Source organism: Charadrius vociferus, unplaced genomic scaffold (assembly GCF_000708025.1).
Source record: "Charadrius vociferus isolate BGI_N301 unplaced genomic scaffold, ASM70802v2 scaffold43, whole genome shotgun sequence".
Classification (NCBI taxonomy): Eukaryota; Metazoa; Chordata; class Aves; order Charadriiformes; family Charadriidae; genus Charadrius; species Charadrius vociferus.
In genome coordinates, this window is record NW_009648043.1 from 2,792,631 (window position 1) to 2,818,034 (window position 25,404).

Genomic DNA, 25,404 nt, shown 5'->3' on the forward strand with positions numbered 1-25,404 from the left:
AACTTAGATGTATGAATATGGCAAGAGTACGGTGGAGTAAGAAAAAATAAAGCGCTTCCGATTAAATTTAAGAGAAACTATTTGTTTTCTGACAGTTTAGCGTATCTTTTGCCAGCAGGAGGGATGAAGCATGCTACAAACATAGCGATGGCAGATTTCTCACCCCCTACAAGGGAATCTTGCATGAATATGCAGCGGGATGATGATGCACAGTGCTCACAGCTTGCATTTGAGAAGTCTCTGATTTTTAGCTATTGCTAATCTCGCTAGCCTTTTCCTTCGTCATATAGGGCTCCTTTTGCAGTCAGTGAGGAGAAAGAAGGCTGCTCCTCTTGTATAATGGTACCAGAAGTTTAATTTAGGTGCTCTGAATCACTTTTTCTCTCTTCCCTCTTTCTACCCTCTTTTTAATGCCTGTGTCAGTGGCCAGCTAAGGCGCTCCAGGCATTTCAGAGAGCTGACTGTAGGTAGGTGGTGAGGCCTTCCTCCAGGAGTTAGTTACGCTGGGTGCATGGGAAAGCCAAAACTTTTGTGTTTCTACACTTCTGCTGTAGCGCAAAGCTTCAAGGTCCCAAACACCAGCTGTGAGGCTGCTCTCTAGTGGGGACTCATGCGTTGGGACAAGGCATCACTGTGTAACAGAAGGAAAACTTGGACATACACACCTGGCCTTATAAGTTCCTGAAGAACAAGTCAGGTAGACAAACAGCTCTCCACCTGCCTGGGCAACAGACTAGCTCAGTCTGCAAGCTGCTAGCTCTTTAAATCTCCTATTCTGTAGAACAGAAGGAAGCTGGTTAATTACATATAGCACAGATAAAGAAATGGCATAGACGATGTGCATTACCACTGTGCATTACCACATTTTTATACTGACTTTGGTACCAGAGCAGGAGCAGAAACAGTCAGGTGAACTTTACAGCTGGTATATTCTGACTCTAATGCTTGATTTCTATTTCAGAAAAAAAAAAAAAAATGCATAAAACTACCTACACATCATCACAAAATAATCATATTCAATATTCCACAGTACTGGTAATATGTTAGCTGTGTCTGTACTTTTAAATAAGTGGCCACTAATCAGACAATGAGCTCTTGAGGAACATCACCACGTTTTAAGTGACTTTAGGATCTCAAAATCAACATATTGCAAAGCTGAAAATTTCAAAGCAGACTGTCTCTCTACAACGTTTTCATACCATGAAGTTAAAAGTTCAATTGTCTTTTCACAATGTAGAAAGGAAAAAAAGAGAAAAAAATCAAGGAGAAGGAAAATCATTAGCAAATTGAAAATGTGATTCTGCAGTGGAAAGCTGCAGTCGGAATCTATTTGGAATCAGAGCTTTGTTTCACTTCGGTGATGCTGAATTTCCGTTTTAGCTGTTTTACAATAAGCTATACACCTTATTTTGTGGTGATTAAATCAGGGATAAGGAAACTAAGTTTGGCACAAGTGATCCAATAATTACCAAGTGCTTGAATAGTCAAATACTGTATCTCCTAGCAGACAGCCTCACTGCAAGGTGTTTTTATCATGCTGTCTTCCACTGTGACTAATAGCCTTGAAGAAACTAGTTCTGTTTAGATTGAGAATCGGTATCAATTTGAAAATAAAAGTGATCAAATAGGTATTTATGTCTGTCTGAATAGTTGTACCTCATACTCATCTCTCAACAGTTTTAGAAAGTATCTGTTAATTTATTTCACATACACGTATTTACATTGGAGGAAGTTCACAACACTGAAAATACAACATTTACACATTCACAGATATACAGTTTTGCACTCTCTCTCCCCTGTTAAGACCAGGCACTCAGTTTTTCTATCTTTGCAATAATGACAACATCAATTCTCAGCAGACCAAAAAACTGGGAGGTGTGGTGGATTTTAAGAAGCATCATTCTCTCTATGTGGTGGTTATATTCTTCAAGCTATTAGATGGCAGGTTATTTCACTGAAGAAAAATGCCTCTTGCCTGGCATTTGCATAAGCTTCTATAAATCATAAGCATATAGGTTTATGTGTTTCTGTTTTACCATGCTATCAGTGATCCTTACTCTACAGAGTTCAGTTATCCTTGTAGTAGTTATTAAAGTTGATTCGCAGTAGAAAGTCCTCCAAATGTGGTTGGTATCCTCTATTTACAAGCTTTGTTACCACTGGAAGAAAAACAAAAACAAAAAATATAATAAGCTTCAACTAAGATTAGTATTCTAATTCAGCCTTGACAGTATCTGTGCATTTTAATTTAAAAAAAAAAAAAAAAAGCAGCCTAACTCCTAAATCTGAAAACAATGGAAACAAATGTCTTATTTTTGCCTAAAAAAGGTCCAGTATCTGTTTCTGGAATTACAAAGTATTTCAAATAAGATGGAAGAGAAGGATTACATGTCAGTTCTAGGTGAAGCTGTATTATTCTACTAAATACTTTCGCAAGCTGGTTTCACAATAAGATGGTAAGTTCTTATCATAACGTCAACTGACCGGGAAGCCCGTTTAGGTCCTCTGGTGACCTCTGTGAAAGAAGAAGCTCTGCCGAAGTTTTCTTGAGCAAAGTCCAATGTCAGAAAGAAAAAAATGAAGAGAAATTCCTGGGACAAACCCCTCAAGCTCTATGAATGAACAAACTGACTGTTCTAAACATCCTTAGAAAAAAAGGCAATAGAAACTCCCTAAGCTCATAAACATCCCATGCACCAGTACAAAGGGAATTAGCAAGCAGCAGTAACATGCGAGGAAGAAGGGAAAGTGTATAGTTAGAAGTTAGGGCCTGAGCCAAAGCCATTGAAGTCCAGACTACTTTGTATTGGCTTTCAATGGATTCTGGATCAACCCACTGTGAAAGAGCATTTTACAATACATGGTGACTGAAGGAACAAGTGTAGATGAACGAGCACACATTTGTTTTGTGGTGCTTAATGAAGAGGGTGTAAAGAACTAGGTCACTCAGCAAATCTCCTTACGGAATGGTCTATTAATCTCTGTCCATGAAGCAACCATAGATCTCGTAGTATGGGCTTAGGTGGCTCCCAGAGGTGTTCTGACTTCCTGTAGAATTTGGAATCAGCCATTCTAACTCATCCTGAAATATCTGTTTTTGGTCCTTTGACACCATTTTTGGACACCCTTAAAGAATAAAAAGGGCAGCTCATTTCCTGAAGAATATAGTCTGACTAGAAAATATTCTAGAAAAATAGATCGAAGGAAAACAGTTGCACTTCCTTCAGGAGTTAAGGGATTCCTAAAAAAAAAAAAAAAACCACCAAACCCCAAGAACCATCTTTGTACTCAGGGGAAGGATAAGTAACTTGTACCAAAAACACAAGCAAGATCTGAAAGAGAAATGGAGAGGAAAGACAGATCAACCATTTCTTCACATTATAGGGTAAGCTAACAGTGAGAAGAAGTTTTATCATGTTAAAGGAAAGAACATCTGGCAAATGAGTTGTGCAGTTGAAAAACACTTCCCTGGAGCACTGGATATAAGCTCCAACTAGTGCTAGGAGGCTCTGTAAGCTGTAGTCCAACATGGGAATCAGAATTTTCAAATCTCATAACAATGGTAATACTCAAATGTCCTTGTCTGAGGAAAACAGAACCAATAATAATGCAGATATATCCAAAATTACTTCTAAATGGTATCTAACTATCTCTCATTGTGGCCAATAACAAGTTCCAGAACTCAGTTCCAGAGAAATGAAAAATGTAAGCACGTATATAGAGCTAAACACCAAATACTTATTTTGCAAATTAGCAAAAACTTATGATCAGTTTTGGGATATCTGTTAGATTTCTTGTGTGGACATTTTAATTGATGGATATGCAGATCTTCGCGAACCCTAATAATGCAGTTTTCATTTGGGAACTACATTTTCTAACACATGCTGAGTACACACATCTTCCCACTTTTACGTTATACTTCCAAAACCTCTTTGTAATTTTTTCAGTTGTCAGTCGACTTTTCTTTTATCTAGAATTTATGCAATTTCTTACCTTTGAATAAGAAGTGGGAGTAATACTTGAAGGTATTGTACGACTGCTGCATCAGACCAAAGTTGGGATGAACAGCCATTTGCTTCCCTGCATCGAAGCTCCATGACTGAGAGATCAGCTGGCTGCGGAACTTCAGAATGAGGCTGAAGATGCTGTGTATAATGTTCATCACAGGGGCTGCCTTCTCTGTCAACAGACCCCTAAAAGAACAAAACCAACTTTAGAAATGTAGTTGACATAATTTATTGGGTGTAGGAAGAACAGTACAAAGGGGTGACAATCCTTTAGTTTTCCTCTAATTGCTTAAGAAAAAAAACCAACCCAACATCCACAAGAGTGCAGCCAACTGTAATTAATGGTGATTTTAAAAAAGGTGCCTAAACCTAACATAATTTGCTTGCACTTCTGAGAAACTGATATTTGCATTGGGTATCTGATTTCTACAATGACGTCTGCATTTGCAAAAGAGATGATGCTTTAAAAACATTATCATGCTCTGAGTCTCCTTAAACTTTAATCCCCTCTCATCCCATCACCTGGTATCCAAACAGCAGCTTTAGCCAAGGGTTTTCTTACTGAAACTGAAAGAGACACATAAAAGGACAGATTTCTTTTCTTATTTATAATTTCTGTTCTTTATCATCTCTTCTCCCTCCATCTCCCCATTTTATCATTCCAGTGTATACTCTTTACAAAGAAAAATAAACCCGAGTTCCACTCCTTGTATTCACACCACCCTTCTGCCTCATATACAGTAACCGAAGGGCTAAGAGCTTGTGATTCCTAAAAGACAGATGTCTCTTCCACTGCTCATAAATCTCGTCAGAGGCATCAGGATGCATTTGTGCCTTCAAAGTCCAGTCTGCGCGTATACTAAAGGCATATATAATGTATAGAAGAAGCATTTTGCAAAACTTGAGCTAGGCTTACTTGTGCACACTACTCACGCTGAATGAAAGAGCATTCATTTACAAAGGCTATGACAAGGATGGGGTGAAAGAAAAACAACTGTGGCAAGTGTGCCCTTAGTCATCAGGTTAGAGCTATCCTGAATGGACTTCTTTGCAGAGGCAGGGTGAACAGGAGCTGGAAGCACCTCCAAAGAGTCTGGGGAAATGGAGAGGAAAAGCATCACAGCATGGACCACATGCCATGAAGTTTGTTTCCCTTACTTACATTTTCATATGTAAAGACTACTTAGTATGTCAGGTAGAAGTCACTTTTGCACAAATCTGTTAGGCTAGGCTGGCAGCTCCACTAACTTTACTATTTGAAGGAAAAATAAGTATGGTAGCTTGCCTGAAGATTGCTTTGTTGAGGTATTCAGCGTGTGTTCTGTGAATTTCTTCCAGGTTGCCTACAGAAGACAGTTTGTTTCCAAATTCACACCATGTAACATGAAGAATCTGATTAGCAATGTAACCTTGGATAACTTTCACAAAATGCTGCATTTCATGTTTATACAGCTGGAGCTGTCGAAACTGAACAGAATTTGATGCACGACTCACTAAAGCTGAAAATAAAACCAGAAATATATTATCATCAGCACCCACGGAGACTGTCCAAAATCAGGATTTCTAAAGGAATGAAGGTTTCTATTAGTAGAGTCTGTTTAAAATGCCAAGGAAGTTTCTTTAAAAAATTGTGGCTTTTGAAGCTTGACATGACTGTTTATAAGGAATTGTCTAGCACAGGGTGCTAAAAGCATTTTAAACAGGACGCTCTCTAGTTCACTTGTTATACTTACCAGTGCGTTTTAAGTGAAACCAAACATCCTTGAGAGTCCACACCATGTGCTTCAGCTGAAGCAAAAATGAAAAGATCTTGTTGTATTTATTCATGCAGCTCTCAGTAATGACAATGTTCAGAGGCCAGTCAACCTAAAAGAAATAACAGTGCTGATGACACTACATTTTTGTGTTAGAAATTAGAAGAATATTTCAGATACAAGTATTTCAGGGACATACAAATTAATATAGATATTTTAATAATGTAATGCAATGGCCAGGCTAAGTAAATCCTGTAATTTCCATTACACAATTTTTTTATTCGCTCTACCATGGTACATAAGAACCATGGTATAATTGCAGTACTACTACTCCATGCTTCCTTACCTTGTACCTTAGCTCTAAGCAACTCAGAGCATCAGGCGCGTTGGGCTTGAACACTTCTGGAAGGTACTTGAGGGCAAAAGAAAGATTGGAAGCAAGCTGGGTGTCACCATGAAGACTGTACTGTAATGCTTTATTTAGGATAGAATTAAGAACCAGCGGATTCAGCAATTCACCAGGTGTTTGTCCTGATCCAAGCTAAGGGTAAAAACACAAAAATCCTAATTACACAATATTAATAAAGAGCCTTGGCTCCTGAACACAGGTGAATTTAAGCGGAATGGTAAAGTGGTGACTATCCTGTCTTGCTCCACCATTCGGATTGGAAGTTTGTACTTCTGCCGTAGGGCTGCATAAACAGCATGAGAAGCCACTTCTGAACTATTTGCTGTTCACAGCATGAAGGTAATCTCATACCTGTACTGATTTATTTTGATATTCTGGACTGCAGTTTGCTGTGCTTCAGGAGCTGCTACACATCCTTTCTGCAGGGATACAGCCTGTAGGCTTTAGTGGGGCAGAGAGCCAGCCACAGGCCTGGTATTATCTATCTGACTCCGATCTGCCCATCTCATCAACTCAGCACCCTCAGAGGTTTACAAATAAGGCTATTCATCGAATCTAAATCCCTAAGTGCTTTCCCTAGTTTGATCTAAAGCATTCTTAGGATTCCCAGAAATGCATTAGCTATCCTACAGCCATGTATCTCCACTGGCAACCAGCTATATTAACCCTGGCTATCCCTCCTACCTCGCTGTCTTCCCCACGAACATATCACAGGGCCCAGCACTCTCTTCTGATGCCCTCCCCTGCGCTCTGTAGGCTATCTGAGGTAAGAATAGGTATTTTGCAACACAGGCCTTTCCACCGGATTTTAACAAATGGCAACAGGCTTTTCAGCCTTGCTGCCAGCAGATAAGAGGGGAGAGAGCAATAAGGCAGCGGTTTTCACAGGAAAGAGAGAAATACCATTCCATGACTGCTTATCTCTCAAGGTTTGAACTTATTATTCTCAATGTGCCAAATCCTTGTACTCTCTTTATTGCTTGGATTAGCAGTAGGAAATATTACTCTCCTCCTTGGGACTTCCTTAGGCATCGTCATCCCTTCTGAGCAAACAACTCCTTTTGCCTCAGCCCTTACAACATTAACAGAGTTCCCTGCTACAAGACTTCTCAACATGGCACAAAAGAGGAAAACAGCACAAGCCAGGATTCTAATTCACACCATTCCCTCATTTCCACACAAATTAATCCAGAGGTGTCAGCTAAAACAGACAACCCAAAAATGAGGGTTAAGACAACAAAGAAAATACCTTCTCAAACAACAGGTCACTGAGTGACTGAGCAAACTCCCCGTCTTCCATTAACAAAAAGTGTCTCAGTGCTTCAAAATGCTTCTCTACATTCAGTTCCACAAAGTAGTAATCAACTATTGCTTTGTTCACAAGAGAAACACTAAAAATAAAAACACAGAAAAGGTATTATTCTTACAAGCAACTCCTTCCTTGCTGTTAACATTCAGCTGTGGCTACATCAGTAGCTGCAGTACTTGACTCTGATATCCAAGACAGGATGATATTCACATAAAGAAACAAAAATCTTCATCCAGAATATATCAGAATTAAAACCTATCACTTCATATAACTGGGTTTTGAACAGTACTGTGGAAGTATTTTAAGACTGGCTACATATCATGACCTTAGAACATGCTGCCGGGCCTGCAGCAACATTTTACCAATAGCCTTCTGTCTTATCTCTGTCACCTACACAAACAGATTGTGAAAGATTATTAAATCCCTGAGAAGAATATCCTAATTGGTAAAGTTCTGACACTGGATATTGAGTGCAGGTTTATACTACAGTTTGCAGTACAGTGCATATATTCAAGCTAGCTTTAAATAATTTAACTTGCATATCAGGGATAAGCTAATTCTGCCAGCACACAACTTAGGCTCACTTAGTTTGCTTTGCTGAATACATGAATCTGTATACAGATCGTTCTGGTAGCCAATCTGGATGTTTAAAACTACATTAGATAATTACATCTTTCTACACTGCACCAAACTTTGCGTATAGCATACTCAGAGTTAGTAAATGGAAATCCAAAGTACAAGAAAGTAGATTCCAAAACAGGAAGCATTTCAACACATCTTAGAATAACTGTTTTCATGACAGAGGCTAATCTTGTACATAATAACAAAACCTTTTCTTTAAAATACTATTAGATATACTAATAAAATGGTCAACACATATGTGGTTTCCCTATATATTCCAATAGTAAAAAGAACAGCTTCTATTTAACTTCAGTCTTGAAGCTGGAGTTCCCATAGAAACATAAAAATATATCCTTATCAATATGCACGAACTTTCACATTATAAAAAGATTCTTCTTCCCCCCCCTGTTATTTTTCACCTCTCAAATAAAAACTAGCACAAACATTATAAATAATAAACCTTCTTTTTAAAGAACAAGGAAATCAATGGTGTCAAAATTATTGCTGCGTAATCCATGAGTCTGAGAGCAAACACTTCCCTCCAAGCCCTGGTATTTCAAATAGACCTTCAAATTTTTAATTTACACATAAAAATATAAGTTTATGTTACCATTTATAATGCAAATCTGAACTTTTTAGTTAGTAATGGACCATCCATTTCTGGGAGCAAAGAGAAAATTTAAGAGAACAGATCTATGTGCAACTCATGTCTCGAGAAAGAACTAATAAAAACCTTGACATTAATTACTAAATGATGTATTCACTTTTTCTAACAAATACTCACTGAGATACAAGTGGAGCAGTAATAGAACGCTTCATCAGCACTGGCAGAGATAAGAGCTCGCTCAGCTGTACAGCCGTTTCATCTGTTGCTGACTGTACCATAGGATCCACGGGAAAAGTGTATGATCTCGGTATCACGTGATGCAAGAGATGAGAAACTGGCAGTTCTGCTAAATTTAAAAATATATAAATGTTGTATGTTATTATATTTAAGCAATTTTATAATCTGTTTCTACTAAACTCTACAAACCCCTCTAGGTTAAAAACTCGTTATATGTCAAAACGTATTTCTCATCTCTGTGTCTAGAAGCAAATTGTTTGGCTACTGCAGTTCATAGTATTGGTAAGTTACTGGTAATTCAGGTGTTTTTTCTGGCACTCAGCTTTCTCGCTCAAGTTTACCACATCTTCTATTAATCTACTCTCCCAACAGTTCTACTCACACATCAAATCATAACTATCTTGATATTTTTCAATACAATACTGATCCGATAAGGCTTTCAAATAAGCTTGTTCTTTCTTCCATGTATCTTCCTCTCCCCCTTCCTCCTCCATAGTCTTGGGAGCGTTAGCTTCAGAAAATAAAGTTTCTTGAGTCACAGTATCTTGTGGAACTGCTTTTTCAGGTTCTTCTGCCTAAAACAAAAAAAATGGACAAATTTTGAGAGATGCTGGCTTTACCTACTCACACTTAAAGTGTTTTTACAGGTAATTGACTAGTTCTTCCAACTGAAAATAAAAGAGCTTACTGACCTGTACTTTTCGGACATGTAAAAACAATATGGTATTACAGCGATTACTATCAGGGACAGATACTTATTACCTTAACCACCAGTGGGTTTAATCCTTCAAAGGAAAAGGAAATCTTCTCAACAAATACTTTGTTTCTTACCTGTAAGCTCTGCGAGGAATCTGGAGAAGGGTCCTTGTTGACCACATTTGCAATTACTGTAATTACAAGTAAATTAAAGAAAGCATTTACTTAGTCCTGCTTACAATTCATACTACCTACTCAGCTCATACTTCAGATCTGCTCCCAAATTTCCTCAGAATTTCTCTATAGACTATCACAGAAACAACCACCCCAGTAACAGTCCCTCCCCATCGTCCCACTCAGGCAGTTTTATGTGTGTTCTCTACTCAAGATCACACAAAGTCCTGTTTCATGAAGTTTCAGACTAGCATTTTTTTAATGCTCTGTTTCTTGTATATAGGAGACAAGACTAAGCTCAAATTCTTTCCTCTGAATACTGAAAAGTTATGCAAGGACTTAAGTAGTAAGTATCCATTTTGAAAATAAACACTTATAGTTACTTTCATGAGCCCTTAAACAAATGCTGACTGAATAAACTTAATTTTATTTTACCTTCCTGTTTCTCTTCCATTATATTTTCTTTTTTGTCATCTTTAATATTAGCATCAGGAAAGACTGGAATGCTGTCAGATGACTGTGACTGTGGTAAAGTCTTTTCCTTAACTTGTGATGTTTTTGCTTCCTTTCTGCTCCCTTCAGCAGGTGATAATTCTTCACTGTACAGAAGTGTCTGAACGGTGGAGTCAGATGAAGGACCTGAAATGGTTTTACGATGAGGTATTGGATCATTTTCTGTAGATGGGGCCCACTTCCCTATTTGGATGCTTGACTGGGATGCGTGACCAAACGGGCTCCAACGAGACTTCAAAGGCTCTGTATCCGAAACCAGCTCTCCAATTTTGATGTGTGACTGTGAAGCATGCCCATGGATGTTCCAACGAGGTCTAGCTGAGACTACCTCTGACATGTTTTCACCAATCTTGATATTGGCATCAGATGCATGACCATGGATGTTCCATCGAGGCCTTGTAGGAACTACATTTGACACATACTCTCCAATCTTAATATTTGCTTCCGAAGCATGTCCATGAATGTTCCACCTAGGCCTTGAGGGCTCTACCTCTGAAGCATATTCCCCAATTTTAATATGAGCTTCAGAAACATGCCCATGAATATTCCATCGGGGTCGGCTAGATTCAACTTCAGAAGTATAGCTGCTGATTTTTATATGGGAGTCTGAAGAATGCCCATAAGGACTTGAATGTGGCTGGTAAGAGTCCACATGAGGCACGTATTCTCCCACTCTGATGTTGGCATCAGACGCATGTCCATGAATACTCCACCGAGGCCTTCTGTACTCCACATCAAATACATTTTCTCCAACTCTAACATGTCCCTGCCAGGCTGCAGATGGTCTGAGAACTGTATTAAAATCATACTCATTTTGCTGATGCAGTGGTGCATCATCTTCTCCTTCCGGTGCTCCTCTCAAGACAGGCTGATTTTCACTTACTTGAGAAGTCTCAGAAAGATCTGAGTTAATATTTCGGAATGCTTCATCTAGCAAAGATCCTTGTACGCTAATGGCAACAGGTTGTTCATCTTGTGGCTTTGATAAGAAATCTTCTATATTGACATTGGATTCAGGCAAGGAGTCAGCACTGTACAGAGGACTGCACGTGTTCTCTGAACTTTGGAGACTGCTTTCAGATCCTGCTACTTTAGGCTGAAAACGCTCATCAGCATTATTATTTGTTGTTGCTGGCATGGGCAGTGCTTTGTCAGCAGAAGTAGCATGTTCCAGTCCAGGCTCAGATTCTTTTCTGCCAACTGTCTCATCAGAATGCAGAGGTTTCACAGAAGACACCTAAAAAAGACATAATTATTACACTGCATGGCTAGTCACATAATCAAGCTACTTATTAGGGCGCCCCTTTATTACAAGTAAGATTTAAAATTTTCCAGTTTTTTCAGATGTACTACAAATAATGGGATAACTACTCACCCTGCTGTTACAGTGAACCTTGTGTTTACTGAACTGAAATGAACCATGAAATGAACTCCCTTGAGGGAAACTTGGAACAGCAACCTGGAGTTTATGTAAGAAAATAAACTCACCTGTGAATGTGGATCCTTCACAACGAGGTTTTTATCTAAAGGCAGCTGGCACTGTGTATAAGGAATAATATCTAATTTTCTCCTGTAGTTTCCATCTGGAAGTTTTTCAAGCATTTCCTGTAAGTAAAAATGGCAGTAACAGAAGTCTTTAAGTACCAAGTACTGAATTTTCTAAATTATATTTCTTAAATCTTTTCAGAAGATACCTCGATGCGTTTTTGATCTTCTAATAAGAACTTAAGGCGGGCTGTTTCCAACTTGTGTCGCTGGATTTTCCATAGTGCTCTTTGTTCCCTACGGGCTGCATCATCAGAAAGTTTGCTATAATGGTCAATTAATTCCTGCCTAAATGAAGGTAAAAATAAAGCTAAGTTACAAATTTTCGCACACTCGATTTTCATCTTCTATTCCAAAGAATAAGATCTTTCAGCACTTCAGAACTGAGAAGCAATTTTTTAAAAGTAGAAGCCAGAGGCTTCAATCACAAAGAATAAACAGATGGAGAAAACAGGACTGTATTCTTAGTCAATTTGCATTTCTATAACTATTCTTAGTAGGTCACTCATTTATCTGAAGTATTTTAGATATAACAGAAGAAACTGAAATACAACTAGCTGCACAATAAGAACAATTCTAACAATTAATTGTCAATGTAACTTCTCTGTCTGCTTTTTAATTCTGCTTTGACATAAATGTGACCACTTTTGCTGAAGGCTCAGCTTTTAATTGTAAGACATAGTTAATTTTTTTCCTGAAATTCTGATCATAATAAAAAACATAACAGATAGGGTTGGTGCAAATCAGTGGGTCCCAGATTTCTGGGCCACTAACCATTCCTAAATCACAAAATTGCTCATAGCTTACCAAGAATCCTTGATCCATCTTTTAACTGCAAACATTACCTTTGTAGACCAATGTCTGGAAACTGCTAGTATCATAAATTTAATATACAATATTTTTTCCTGAGGTCTTCTTGATGGTTTTGGAGTATTTAAGTTTTGGGTGACTACTCGGATACATTTACCTTGCCTTTTTTTCCAGTTCTTCTTCTAAAGCTTTCAGTCTTTTTTCTCTCTCTCTGAGCTCTCGGGCATAGCTGAAATCATCATCAATCTCCTCTTGCTTTATTGCAAGGCGACGCTGCATAAATATGTAACACTTTTAAAAGCCACTCTCAATACCAGCTGGAACACAGACATCTGCAAGTTCTTATTTGTACCTCGTGAGCTATTCATTCAACTTCACTACAATAAATCAAGATTTCAATTATTTGCCTATGAAATCTAGTTGGCCTTTAGAAACACACACAGAAATACCTCTTGGTCTTTTGCAAATTGCTCTTTCAGTTTCTGAAACTGTTCCCGTTTCTTTGCATCCAAAGCCATTCGTTCTGATATTTGTCGATCTGTATCGAAACGAAGATATTGTTAGTTTACATTAGCGAACCCACTAGAAAACACATGAAACACCACCGCAACTTACCATTAATGGCTTTTAGTACTTTGCTAACAGTTTCTCGAGCATGAACAATTAATTCTTGCTTGGCTATTTCCATGCGCAAATCCTAAAAAAAAACCCAAACAAACAAAAATACAGGTGGGATTTTTTTCTATTATTTTAGACTTACAAATACATTGTTGCAAAGACAGGTGCACACTTTACAATGGTTATTAATAAAACAATTAATTAAATGGAAAGTCTATAAACAAATATTGAAAGTTAATACTCCAGACCTTACAACAAACCAAATCCGATACGTACACTACATTGATGGCATCTGAAAGACAGAAGTCTCTTTATAACTAAAAGAGTTTTTAAAAAAGCAATTAGCTATGCAAATTACAGAAAGAGTCTTATCTGATTACTACTTAGTTTGCCACATTGGTTGAATTAGAATCTAGCAATCTTTTCAGTACTTTTCAGTAGGAGGCCAAATCTGCTGCTGCAAAGAACTAAGATGAAAGTACAAAACACATTTAATACATACCAACAAATGACAACACACCACCTACATTTTTAAAAGCTATATTAAATAAGTTTATTTGCTGTGTTAACAACGTAAACACCAATTGACCAATGAAAAAATTCTGACCAAAAATACAAATTATTTCAAAGTTCTAACGAAAAATTAAAAACTAGTATTAAAAAACAAAGTCCCAACAATAAGGTCTTTATTCTTTGATTCATTTACCTTTTCCTCCTTACTTATGGAACTGTATCGGGCAATTCGTTCCATTCGACCTACATACACTGCACAATCTCTCTCTATTTCTTTCAGTTCCTCCAGCGAAAAAATAACTGAAATCCGGGGAACAGGTATATCTGACCAACATATATAATGCTGAAAAATGAGAAAAATGAGAAGTTTCCTTTTAAATACTTTTTTTAAACTATAAAATGTTAGATTATCAACTCACATTATATATATATATTTAACTTAGCAATGCTTCCAAGATACTAAGACAGGATCTAAAAATTTTATTAATATCATTTGGTTTAGCATTTTTATCATTCAAAGTAGGAGAAAGAAGTATAAAGTTCCAGAACTTGGATCCAGGTCAAATTCTCAGGGTTCCCTCTTTCCCACTGAACTGGACAGAAATCTAAAATCTGATACGTACATTTATACTAGTCATGTTCTAAGTGCCTAAAATTTTGCTTTTTGGAATATCCAAATTAACCAAACCTGAGTAACTCAGCGCTGAATGCATCTCTCCTATCAAGAGTTAGGTTTTGTTCACTTTATCCCGCACTGATCCCCACTTAATAGGAACTGTCTGGAGCATAACTAACACACACCTACAGGAGAGAGCTCTACACAAGACATAACTCTCAAAAAGAGATGTTATCTCTCAGAAGATGGGATGCCCAGAATTGTGTTCCTGGGACTGTGTTAGCATAAATAAAAGGGAAGAGCCAGCTGTTTAGGGCATTAAGATGGAAAGGGATGGAATGTGACTGGCACTCTCAGACAGATGGAAGACGATTGAACCTGGGTGCCCCGCATCCTAGGGGAACATTCTATCTATTAGTGTTAGTGACTGATAAAACTGTAATTTATAATGGAAACAATGGCTGATACTGTTTTATAAAAAGCCCAGTATTACTGGCACACCTGAGTCATGGTTTTAGAACGCTTATCAGAGCAGACTCAGAAGAACTAGTAGAGGGTCATCTCATTTGAGATATTAGGCTTATGCCTGATATCTGATATCAGATATCTGATGCTGAGCTGCTCAGCTGTGTCAAGACTGGGCAGCTCTGATCTTAAAATGAAAGAGAATACTAGTTACTCGGGAAGGAGACTTAAGACACCTCTGTGGTTGTTTCAGTGTTAGACATATATAGAGACGAGGGAAGACAAAGTAGTTTAACATGTTTCTCTTATCAAGGACAAAAACTGTTCTGCAAAATATGAATAAACAGAAGTATTTAAGCACTTCTTGGAAATGTAGTGATAGAGCTGAACTTCAAGAGCTATGCAGAAGTGAGTCAAGACCTACTAAGTGAAGCATCTTTAAACCAAAAAATAGCAGTGTGAGTTGTGTGAAAAATGGAAGGCACTTGCTTGGAAGCCTACATCATTTCTGCTTCCAATACAAAGGAAAAGAAGAAAGATAGCATGTGCATTGGATACGATAAATTTGATGCTGTTAAAAATTTGTATTTCTGCAGTGAGGTGTTAGCAATTGGAGTGGATAGTCAGCTCACAAGTATCTGAGAGCAAGGAATTGCCTTTCATGAATCAACATCCTACTTATGCAACACCAGTTTTCAATAAAGGAGCAAACTTGCTAAAAACCTAGAAACTTGCTCTAGAGAGACGTGATTTTCTCAATGTAACAGGAAGGAAACAAACCAAAACTTACCCTAGGACAGCACAATTTCAGCAAGTTTATGGTTTTCCCGCATATGTATACATCATTAGCAATATGTTTAAGAAATACAGGGACACAATCTTCTACTTCTTTTGAAATCAAAACATAACCATGAGTCCAGTAATGTTTATCTACATAGCAAACAAAAAGAAGAAAGTACACATTTTTAATTATTTAATTAACAGCACAAATTATATAAATTAGAATCGTTCCATATACATACTGTACCTCTGAAACAAAGATAATCCTCATTCACCTGGATCATAAATTCTCCATAAACATCTCTGAATACACCACTGTATACCCAATCATAGATAAATCTAAAAAAAAAAATAAATACAATTTTACAATATTGAAAATCAATCCTCTCACCTTCTCAACTTTATTATAACCAAGCAGTAAGTATATTCTTTAAAACATCAAAACACACAAGCTACAGGCAGGATAAAACCCAGCAATTAAGTGCTGTCACACTGGTATTTAAAGATACACATAGGATTGTGTCTCTACATTTTTCTTAAAAGAAACCATCTTTATATAGAACATTTCAGTGATAATTAGTTAAGATGAAAGAACACTGCCTTAATTAAAACAATCTTTTTATTTCTGTATATTAATTTACTAAGTACACATTAAAAATTTCTAGAAATCTTTGCTGCACATCAAAAGCACAGGGAGAGATAAGCAGGAAGGATTTATTTTAAAGAGAGTTAACTTTAACAGGGAGAAACTGAAAGGGTATAAAACAAATATACAACACCACACACTTTTTTTCCTGGACTTAGAGACATTTTTAATATAGATGTAATAATGAGAACTACTATTTTGGAATATTTATTCATGCTTTTTCATATTTCCTCTGTCTGAAACCAAACTTTTGGAGAAATAAAAAAATACAATTATCTGAAGCTATAGATAAAAAGGCTCGAAGCACCTTGAAGCTAATCTTTTCTTTTCTTACTAGTTGCAATACTAACATTGTTTCTAGACATTGGGTCAGTGTAACAAACAGGAAGCATTTAGCACAGGAACCACTATTCCATTTTAAGGTTGTAAGTAGAAAGAACTTTTAAAGTGTTAAATCTATGTTTCTATGATTTATTTGAGCAACAACTTTTGCTATTTAATTTCTTTCAGGTTAATAAATGAGTGGGATAACACTTTCTGCAGATAATGGAGGCCTCCTTCCACAACAGTCCTGATGTATGATTGATGTTTTGATAAAGATCTGCAACAAATTTAGGAGTCAATGCTGTTAAGTATCACATACAAATAAGCACACTTTCATATTTTTAAGGTTCCTTGTGATGCCATGACATCCTGCCCTTGATATTTCAGAAATCTGCCTACCTTCTATAAATTGCAAGGCAGGTGCTGTGAAGATATTTCAATGACTCTTCTGGTAAATCTGAAATTAAATTTCTCTGAAGAACATTTTATGTAGAAGGAAGAAAAAGCAAGAAGGGTGACCATGGGAGGAATGTTAAATTTAGAGCCGTTTGACAGATTTTGTTTCTCTCGTTCTAGTATCACTACATCTACTAAGTATCACTGTAAATTGATGACAAACTACAGCTATAATCCCTATAAATAGCTATTTAGAAAAATGTAGTGTCTCTTCAGAGGTCTATAAACTAACGATTTCCAAACTTATGTGCACTGCTTAACAAAACTGTTGCAATCCAAGGAACTCTACCTCCTATTGTTAGTTACATCTGCTTAATGAACAAAAGATTATTTTTTAAAAATTTTGCTCACTGAAAAGCCCACAAGAAAAAGAGAGTGGAAATAAGCATGAACTTTCCCTGTTTGTGCAACACCAAAACCTGTTAGTTGCCAGTTTCAGGACTTCACTACAGGTATGAGGAAAAAAAAATAAATAGAAGTTTATCCAAGTCTCATAGTCCAATATGAATTTCCAGTACCAGCAGCAAGAAGGAAGTCTTATTTACATGTATTTACTTACTAATCTAGTCACATCTAAAACCCTTATGTTACTACTGAGCTGGAAAGCAGAGGTAAAGTAGGATTGAAGAAAAATGAATTGATTTTCATATGTATTTTGCAGATACAGCTACATCCGATATTTTCTCTGAAAGTGTTAAAAGCCATTGTTACATTAGTAGAGTTACTCACCAGATTACTAATTCAGAACTGCTCTTAAACACAATTATGCACAGAACAGTATGAACGCACCTTGTGTATGGTTCACAGCTCGTTTTCAACAAAGACAGAAGAACAGGATAATGCTCATTGCTACAGTTGTTGAGAGCCTCTTTGTACAGATATGAAAGCAATTTAACACCCTAAAAAAATTGAAAAATATTCTAATATTAGGCAACAAACTTCACTACAACTTTAGTAACAAATAACTCATAAATACACAGCTTTACGTGTTTCACTAGACACAGAAGGCAGGACTGTTCAGCCTGCAGAAGAGAAGGCTCTGGGAACATTTTATAGCAGCTTTCCAGTACCTAAAGGGAACCTACAGGAAAGATGGGAAGGGACTCTTCATCAGGGAGTGTAGTGATTGGATGAAGGGTAATGGTTTTAAACTGAAAGAGGGTAGAATTAGATTAGACATTAGGAAGAAATTCTTTACTCTGAGGGTGGTGAGGCACTGGCACAGGTTTCCCAGAGAAGTTGTGGCTGCCCCAATCCTGGAGGTGTTCAAGGCCAGGCTGGATGGGGCTTTGAGCAACCTGGTCTAGTGGGAGATGTCCCTGCCCATGGCAGGAGGGGTGGAATGAGACGATCTTTAAGGTCCATTCCAACCCCCAAACTATTCTACGATTCTTCGGTTCATCTCACTTCCTCTAGCTATCTGCAGTTAAGATCACTTCATCTGATCTAATTACCTCAAGCTCACTTTATAGTCACTGGAGGGAAACAGGTATATTTAGAGGTATGTTTAGAGTTGGATTCATTTGACTTGCTACAAATATCTCCTTCAGAATGCAATGAAATGCACTTTAAGATTTATTTACTTTATTTACTTTTTTACTTTAGGAATTGAAAACACAGGACAAAATTCCAAATTTTAAAATATCTAGAGACAGGATCATGCCATTCTAACTGGAGGATCAAGGTCATATCTTTGGTAGCAGAAAGGCCAACTCTAAATATTTTATGTAAAATCCTACCTAATTTTGAAGAATATTAACATTGTAACCCAAACCAAACAAAAACATCAAATTAATTCTCACCGTAGGAAATGAAGCACCAGCTCCACCACTGATCCCCAGTGCTGTTGTTCCTATGCCACAAAGTTCAGCTAAATACCTAAAAAACAATATTAAAACATACATTACAATTTTAACCAGAAGTCTCTGAGATCACAGTGATGAACTTTGCTGAAGTTGAATATCATACAACAACCCTACTTTATCAGCTGTATGATAATAGGGATAACAAAGAAACTGAATATAAAGACCTTACATGTTTTCCCTAGAATCTTCTGGAGATAAAGAAATCTTTCTGTTAAAATAGAGGGAAAATACTGAAAGACTATGTAAGAATGCCATGTATAAGAGTTTCTATTGGTGTATATGAAGAAATAGACGGAATTTTTTCTGCTATGAAAAGCTTCAATATTAAATATTATTCTCTTACCTCAACTGACGACCTAATTTTCTGAAGAGAAAGCTGATTGTTAGAAGACTTAAAGTAGGAGGTGTTGACAAAACACATGCTCGGTAATACTGAAGATACTTTCTCAGCCCACTTGTGAATGCCTAGGATCAAAAAAAAATTTAAAGTCTTAATGTTAAAACTGTTAATCTATCCACGTCTCACATCAATTGCATGAGCATGAAAACAAACCTTTTACTAAAATGATTTGCCTATGCAGGTAAGAGGGACTTGTATACCAAAGTAAGGGGAAAGTAAGAGTCCATGCAACTTCAGACAATCAAATTAGCTAGATGACTGCTCTATACTCTTTATACATCCATGACATGGAGCCTGTACCCACGCACAGCAGTAAAGCACCTTGGTTCAGCTTCTTGGAATTGCCCTTTGAGGAGCTCCTCATTCTCTAACAGCTATAACCTGAACCTACAGAAATCTGTTTCCTTACTTGCATGCCTAAATTGGATACTGGAAAAAACTCGTCTAGAACTTTTTCTAACAAGACAAGGAGAGAGGCCTTCTTATCCAATTTCCATTGACACTGCTGAAAATCTAATTTTCAGAAGGAATATGTTTTCATAACTAATCCTAACTTAATTCTATGCATTAGAAAGAAATGAAATCACTTGGTATTAGACAGTGTATGCACAATTCAGCATAATATACACAGGACTAACAGTGAAAATTTGCACTTAATTCTGAACAAAGAAAATATTATTAAAATTATAAATATCGTATTTTCCTCTTTCAGTTTTTATTTTTTAAATATATATTATAAATACACACATACTGTATTAAGAAAGCTCTTGTATTTTAATTTTATACATCTTAATGTATAAATATGTAATGTTTTTAAAACATCTAAAAATTATATCACTTTAGTCCTCAACAGAACATCATCACTGAACAAATCACACTTCAGGTAATGAAGACCTTTCACCATGTGTTTCAGTGCAAGCAAGCCATAAGCACCCAGAGCTGTGATTTAAACACAGTGGGACTGTTCATTGATGACCTGGGATGAGCATTACACTTAAAATGCTCTGCAGTTTTGCAAAATGAAGAAACTTCAGCATTACATGAAATCAAAGTTACCTTCTCTACCTAAGATAATTAGGCATTAAATCTAGATGATTTAATACAATTATTTTACCTGAAACACAAGTCCTTTGCTGTATGAAGAATCTAAAACCGGCTGAAGAGAAAAGCGACTTAGTCGTGTGTAATAGGTTCCATACTCTGCAACTTCCGAGAGCAAGTTGTGCATTGTCTCTGGTGAAGTCCCAGATACATATACCCCCTCCTTTATCACAAATGTCTGAGCAGCCTAAAAGGATACAGGAAGGGAAAAAAAAGCAGCAGATTCAAATATTTCATTGCTATTTAAAATGGCAAACTTTTACACACAGAAGTAACAGCAGACAAATTTTCAGTTTAGATACTCTGACGACTGAGACTATATAGCTAGGACAGTGTGATAAACATTAAATTGTAGCAAAATTTCAGGAGCACAAGTGGTATTTTCAAATATACAGAGTAAGACCCATTATCTAATCCCTTAAAGAAAATCCAATCTACAAAACTATTTGCACACCTATTTTCGAGTACTCATACACCTATTTTCACTTAGCGGACTACAAATACTCTTAGACTATTGCAATAACATCATTATTGCAATATATAAATACTGCCCTACTGCAACTTTGTAACAGTATCCACAACTGCAAGATCTCAAGAGAAATATATGTATCAAAGAGGAAAACTCTACAAAGAAAAAAAGTAAAAGACACAAGTAAGTGCAGTTAAAAATCTTCATACCTGATTGAGTGAAAATGTAGTGGATACCACACCAATGAGGACATTCAAGACATCCTTAACCAGTTCAGGTTCTTTCATTAGCACAAGCTGTGGAAGCTGAAGTACAGTATTACTAAACAGTTGCAATTCCCCTTCTCGAAGTTTGTAAAATTTGTCAAAAGCTTCTCTCCCAGCTTCAGTAAGATACGGTTCCTCTTTTTTACCAGGTGGGCTGTGTCAGAGCAAACACATTACAAGGTGATTATATGAAAAGAAGGAAATATATCTCCTAAAGAAAAAAAAAGGCATTTCAGAATTTTACACTGCCAGTATTGACCACAGAAAAATCTACTAGTAATATAGTACATTTTCAAGGGAATGCACATTCAGTCAATGAAACTGTAGCCCAAACTCTGTACAGTGAAGAAACAGGTAGATAATTTGAACATCAGTTCAGAGACAGAAACCTTGACAGGGAATTACCAGTTTCTTTTGTGGCCTTCCCTGATGTAGTTTTCATATTAGGAAAATAAGCTCAATATATACCAGATTTTCAGGGTTCATGATTTATATGATGACTTGCATTAACAGATTTTAGCTCTTCCCAGTGATGATTACTATCCCCTCCAAAACAATTTCTCCTCCTAATTCTTCCACAAATTCTGAATTCTAGTAGGATGTATCAGATGAAAGCTGTCAGGCATATGGTCTATATTTGACTCTAAAGATCCTTACAGTCTAAATGGCAGCAAGAGAAACTGTCTTGTACTAAGAACAAAGCTAGAGTGTGCTACAGTGGCTTTGAAAAATCAGGTCAGGGAATTTCTGAGTTTCTGAGCTAGTCAGGCTCAGAGTTGAAAAAACACTGTATAACACTGCAACAGACACATCACTAGATTATTACTTAAAATTACAGAAAACACACAGAGCAGTTTCTCCAAAATCAGGCACACCACTACCCATCAGGAATGTAAGGAAGATACCTGCCATACCTGCCTTTTTTTTTTTTTCTTCCAATTTAGGGAAGCTAGGAAGCTTTAACAAGGCTATATAGAGCCCTCTCTCAGGAGATGCATCTTCTACTCAATAGATAAAAGAACTAGAAGTCTCACTACACCATCAGGAAGTCTGTTATAACAATTTCTGATTTGGTTACAGAGAGGGAAAAGGAATACAATACTGTACAATACTGGGAGATAAGGGTTTAATTATTCTAGTGTTCTACAACAATCACTTTCTCTTTTGAAACTGAAAATATGGAATCATTTTAGACTGAGGTAAATTGCATAGTCCATAAGAAGTCAGATTAGTTAGAAAAATGTTGCATTTCACACAAACAGCAAGTGTTCCCATAATCGCTTCACTGTTTTTGACAAAGACGATTTTCTTTTATCTCTTCTTATGAAACAGCTGCAATCTAAGAACTGGATTCCTTTCTCAGTCATTAATGCAGTATATTGAATCCTGTGAATTAAATATGCACATTTCACTATTTATCCTGAGGTCACTTGGAACTAAGATGACATACACCTTCATACGTTTGCATATGATGCATAGTAAGTTTGCCAGTAACGTCAGACACATACTACCCAATTCTTTCCCAACATCTTCGTTTGCTGGGTCCATATGTAAGCACTGCATCCCACAAGTCTATGTCTGGAGTCATGCTCGGCTCTGACTGAGAATCAGGAGTCAGATTGGATGCTGACTGGAATCCCTCATCTTCCGACTGGTCTATACTTTGGGGAACCTGTCAGAGAGAGTTCAGATGTTATATGTGAAATGTATTAGAATATATAGAAATATATGCTAATAAAGAAGATGTTCTGCTATCATTCGTGATCAAGTGACTCCACATACTCAACCTGTGTCCTCCACCCTCCCTTTATATCTATTTTAAGTTTTTCCTGTAAGCACTCTTTTCATTTGATAAGACTCTAAGGGTATTAATGCCTATACATAAAACAACAATCACCATTAAAATAATATACTAAGTTTGTCAGTGTTATAACTTGAAACTTACCCCTTTGGTAAGCATATAGTTCCACAAATTGACAATTTGAGGTCTGGATATTCAACAGTATGTAACACTAATAAAGTCACACTGCTCATTATTTCAGTTGGGCAAATCATCCAGGCTCTAATTCTTAAAATTTGTAAACATTCTATTAACTATGACTAACATCGTTTGTTCCCTTACGCTTATTCATATGCAGAAAATCTGCAGGTGTCCAAACAGTGTATATGCCACATCCTCAACTCCCACTCAACAGGAGTTCTATGTGCAGAATAGTACTCAATTTTAGTAAAAGACAATCACACCCACATAAAAAGCAGCATGTTCTTCAAGAAATTGCAAATTTTCCAGTCTGATGGGAAGAGTACAGCACTTACACAGAAAAGTTCTGCCTCCCCTAAGTTACAACATATCCATATGTGCACAGTGAATTGCACAGGGGTTTTCTTTTTTAATGTGTCTGCCTTCAAGTTTCAGTTAAGACCCTGAGTTAGGGGAATTGCAGGAGTTATCCATATGTTGAGGGAACAAAAAGAGGATTAAAAGCACAGAGGCACAGAAAACCTACCTAGACACAGTAAAAATGGAAAGAAAGAAAAAAACCCCAAGTTTATCTAGTACCTCTATGAGAATAAAACATAGCAAAAATATACAGAATGGACAGCAAAAGGCGAAAAAAATACACAGTAGAAACTGTATACACTGAAAAGGTAAAAGGACAGTGGGAAATAGGCTCAATGAAATACAATAACTGAAAAAAATGTTTTAAGATACAACAAGCCAAGAAGGAAATACAAGTTAGGTAGTGTAATCTGAACAACAAAACACATACATTCAGACAGGAATGCTTATGCAGTCAGGCTGAACAGTAACAAGCAACAATGCAAAGGAGTTCAATATGTAAAGCAGGCAAAAATGCAAGCAAAAGATTACTAGGGTGGGGAAGGCACAGATATAGCTGATGGCTTAACTTCATAAAGCCTATGGCCACATGATGATTTTGTACACAGCTACAGGACAAGACCGAGGTTTTCATTATCATACATCTCTGTATCCAAAAAGCTTATCTGGTTCTCAGCAAAGAAAAGGATCCCTGCTCCATCTTAAATTCCAACACTATATGCTTCTTCTACAAATTAAACAACTGCCTATATTTTAAACTATAGTTTCAAAGTAGCATATTGAAAGCATGCATACACTCTTAAGTCCAAAACTAATGGTACCATACTTTAATTGCAAGTCCAGACAAATCTGCATTGTCAGGCACTGGTGGTAAATCCAACTTGATGTCCATATCATACGTACGGCTATGGACAAGAGCACCGAAGAGCGAGACCCGTGTTTCTTTCTCAAACTTGTCACCAGCAGGATAGTTCTGTGAGAACAACCCTATGGCAGGGAGTCCGGTGCCCGGTGCAGCCTCCATTATCTGAAGTGTCTTTTGAATTGTGTCATTGAACTGACATTCTTCATTTGTTATTAGAGACTGTATATCAGCTTCAAATACACTTACATCATAATAATCATAACCCTGATATTTGACATTTCTCCCGACATATTTGTTGTTCTGAAAATAGTCCTTTTTTTGTGGTACAAGCTGAGGAGGACCCGTTCCAGCGAGCTGTACTAAGAGATCCAAGACAGAATTAACTTCAGTAAATGGTAAGCATTCCGTTGTTTCCAGTTCCTCCACAAGATTCTCCAGTCTATCCGCTTGAGCACCTAGGCCACCAACTCTCAAGTTGAAAGACAGCATCAAAATTTTGTTTTTCACTGGAAGCCTGGAAACGTTTGATTGCAGCTTACGAGCCTCGTCTTGAAAAAGGTTTATGAACAGGGCATTATAAGCAACCCTTTTCAGATTTTGCTTAGCCCTTCTCTTGCTGATCTTCCGCCTGCCCAGGTGGACCTTCCATGGCAAACCTGTCAAGTGTGCTTCACACAAGTCATTGAACAACTGCGTAATGCTCTCCATTTCAAATCAAATTGTCAGGTTACAGCAGCTACAGTCTAGGTCATGCGAAGACCTGAAAAGTAGCAGGAAAAGGAAGAAACACTGGTAACGTGTATGAAAAATTGAGGAGTATGCTTTAAGTTAAAGTGAGACAGCCCAAAATGAGAGAGAAGGAAACTGACCTAGCACATATTTAGGACATAAGCTATAAAAATAACACTATGACTTTGATCACAAGCAAAGCGGTGGTGGTGCAAGCTTAATTTCAGACGCCTGATTTTGCTCGGCAGATCGAAATAGAACAGAGAAG

General features: G+C 37.1%; 1 protein-coding gene across 1 annotated transcript; it reads right to left on the reverse strand.

The window, feature by feature from the left end:
• Positions 1–1,677: 1,677 nt before the first annotated feature.
• Positions 1,678–25,115, reverse strand: TUBGCP6 (tubulin, gamma complex associated protein 6). The gene is made up of 25 exons (XM_009883652.1): positions 24,369–25,115; positions 22,710–22,873; positions 21,145–21,355; positions 20,480–20,653; positions 19,309–19,430; positions 18,903–18,978; positions 17,890–17,999; positions 15,922–16,013; positions 15,685–15,824; positions 14,007–14,156; positions 13,298–13,379; positions 13,132–13,220; positions 12,840–12,955; positions 12,022–12,160; positions 11,816–11,932; positions 10,250–11,564; positions 9,776–9,831; positions 9,327–9,519; positions 8,885–9,053; positions 7,420–7,561; positions 6,108–6,302; positions 5,741–5,873; positions 5,293–5,506; positions 3,994–4,193; positions 1,678–2,159 (listed from the first exon to the last, which is right to left on the reverse strand). Exons 1-25 carry the CDS (start codon positions 25,113–25,115, stop codon positions 2,068–2,070), a joined length of 5,238 nt encoding a protein of 1,745 aa, XP_009881954.1. The 3' UTR covers positions 1,678–2,067.
• Positions 25,116–25,404: the final 289 nt, after the last annotated feature.

Bases quoted from the DNA above. Each gene is read 5' to 3' on its own strand.
- TUBGCP6 (XM_009883652.1), bottom strand. From the start codon at position 25,115: ATGGAGAGCATTACGCAGTTGTTCAATGACTTGTGTGAAGCACACTTG. The intron at 13,380-14,006 runs GTAAATGAATCA...GTTTTTTTTTAG, and splicing joins CCATAAGTAAGGAGGAAAAG to GATTTGCGCATGGAAATAGC. The intron at 5,874-6,107 runs GTAAGGAAGCAT...TATTTCTTTTAG, and splicing joins GCTTAGAGCTAAGGTACAAG to GTTGACTGGCCTCTGAACAT.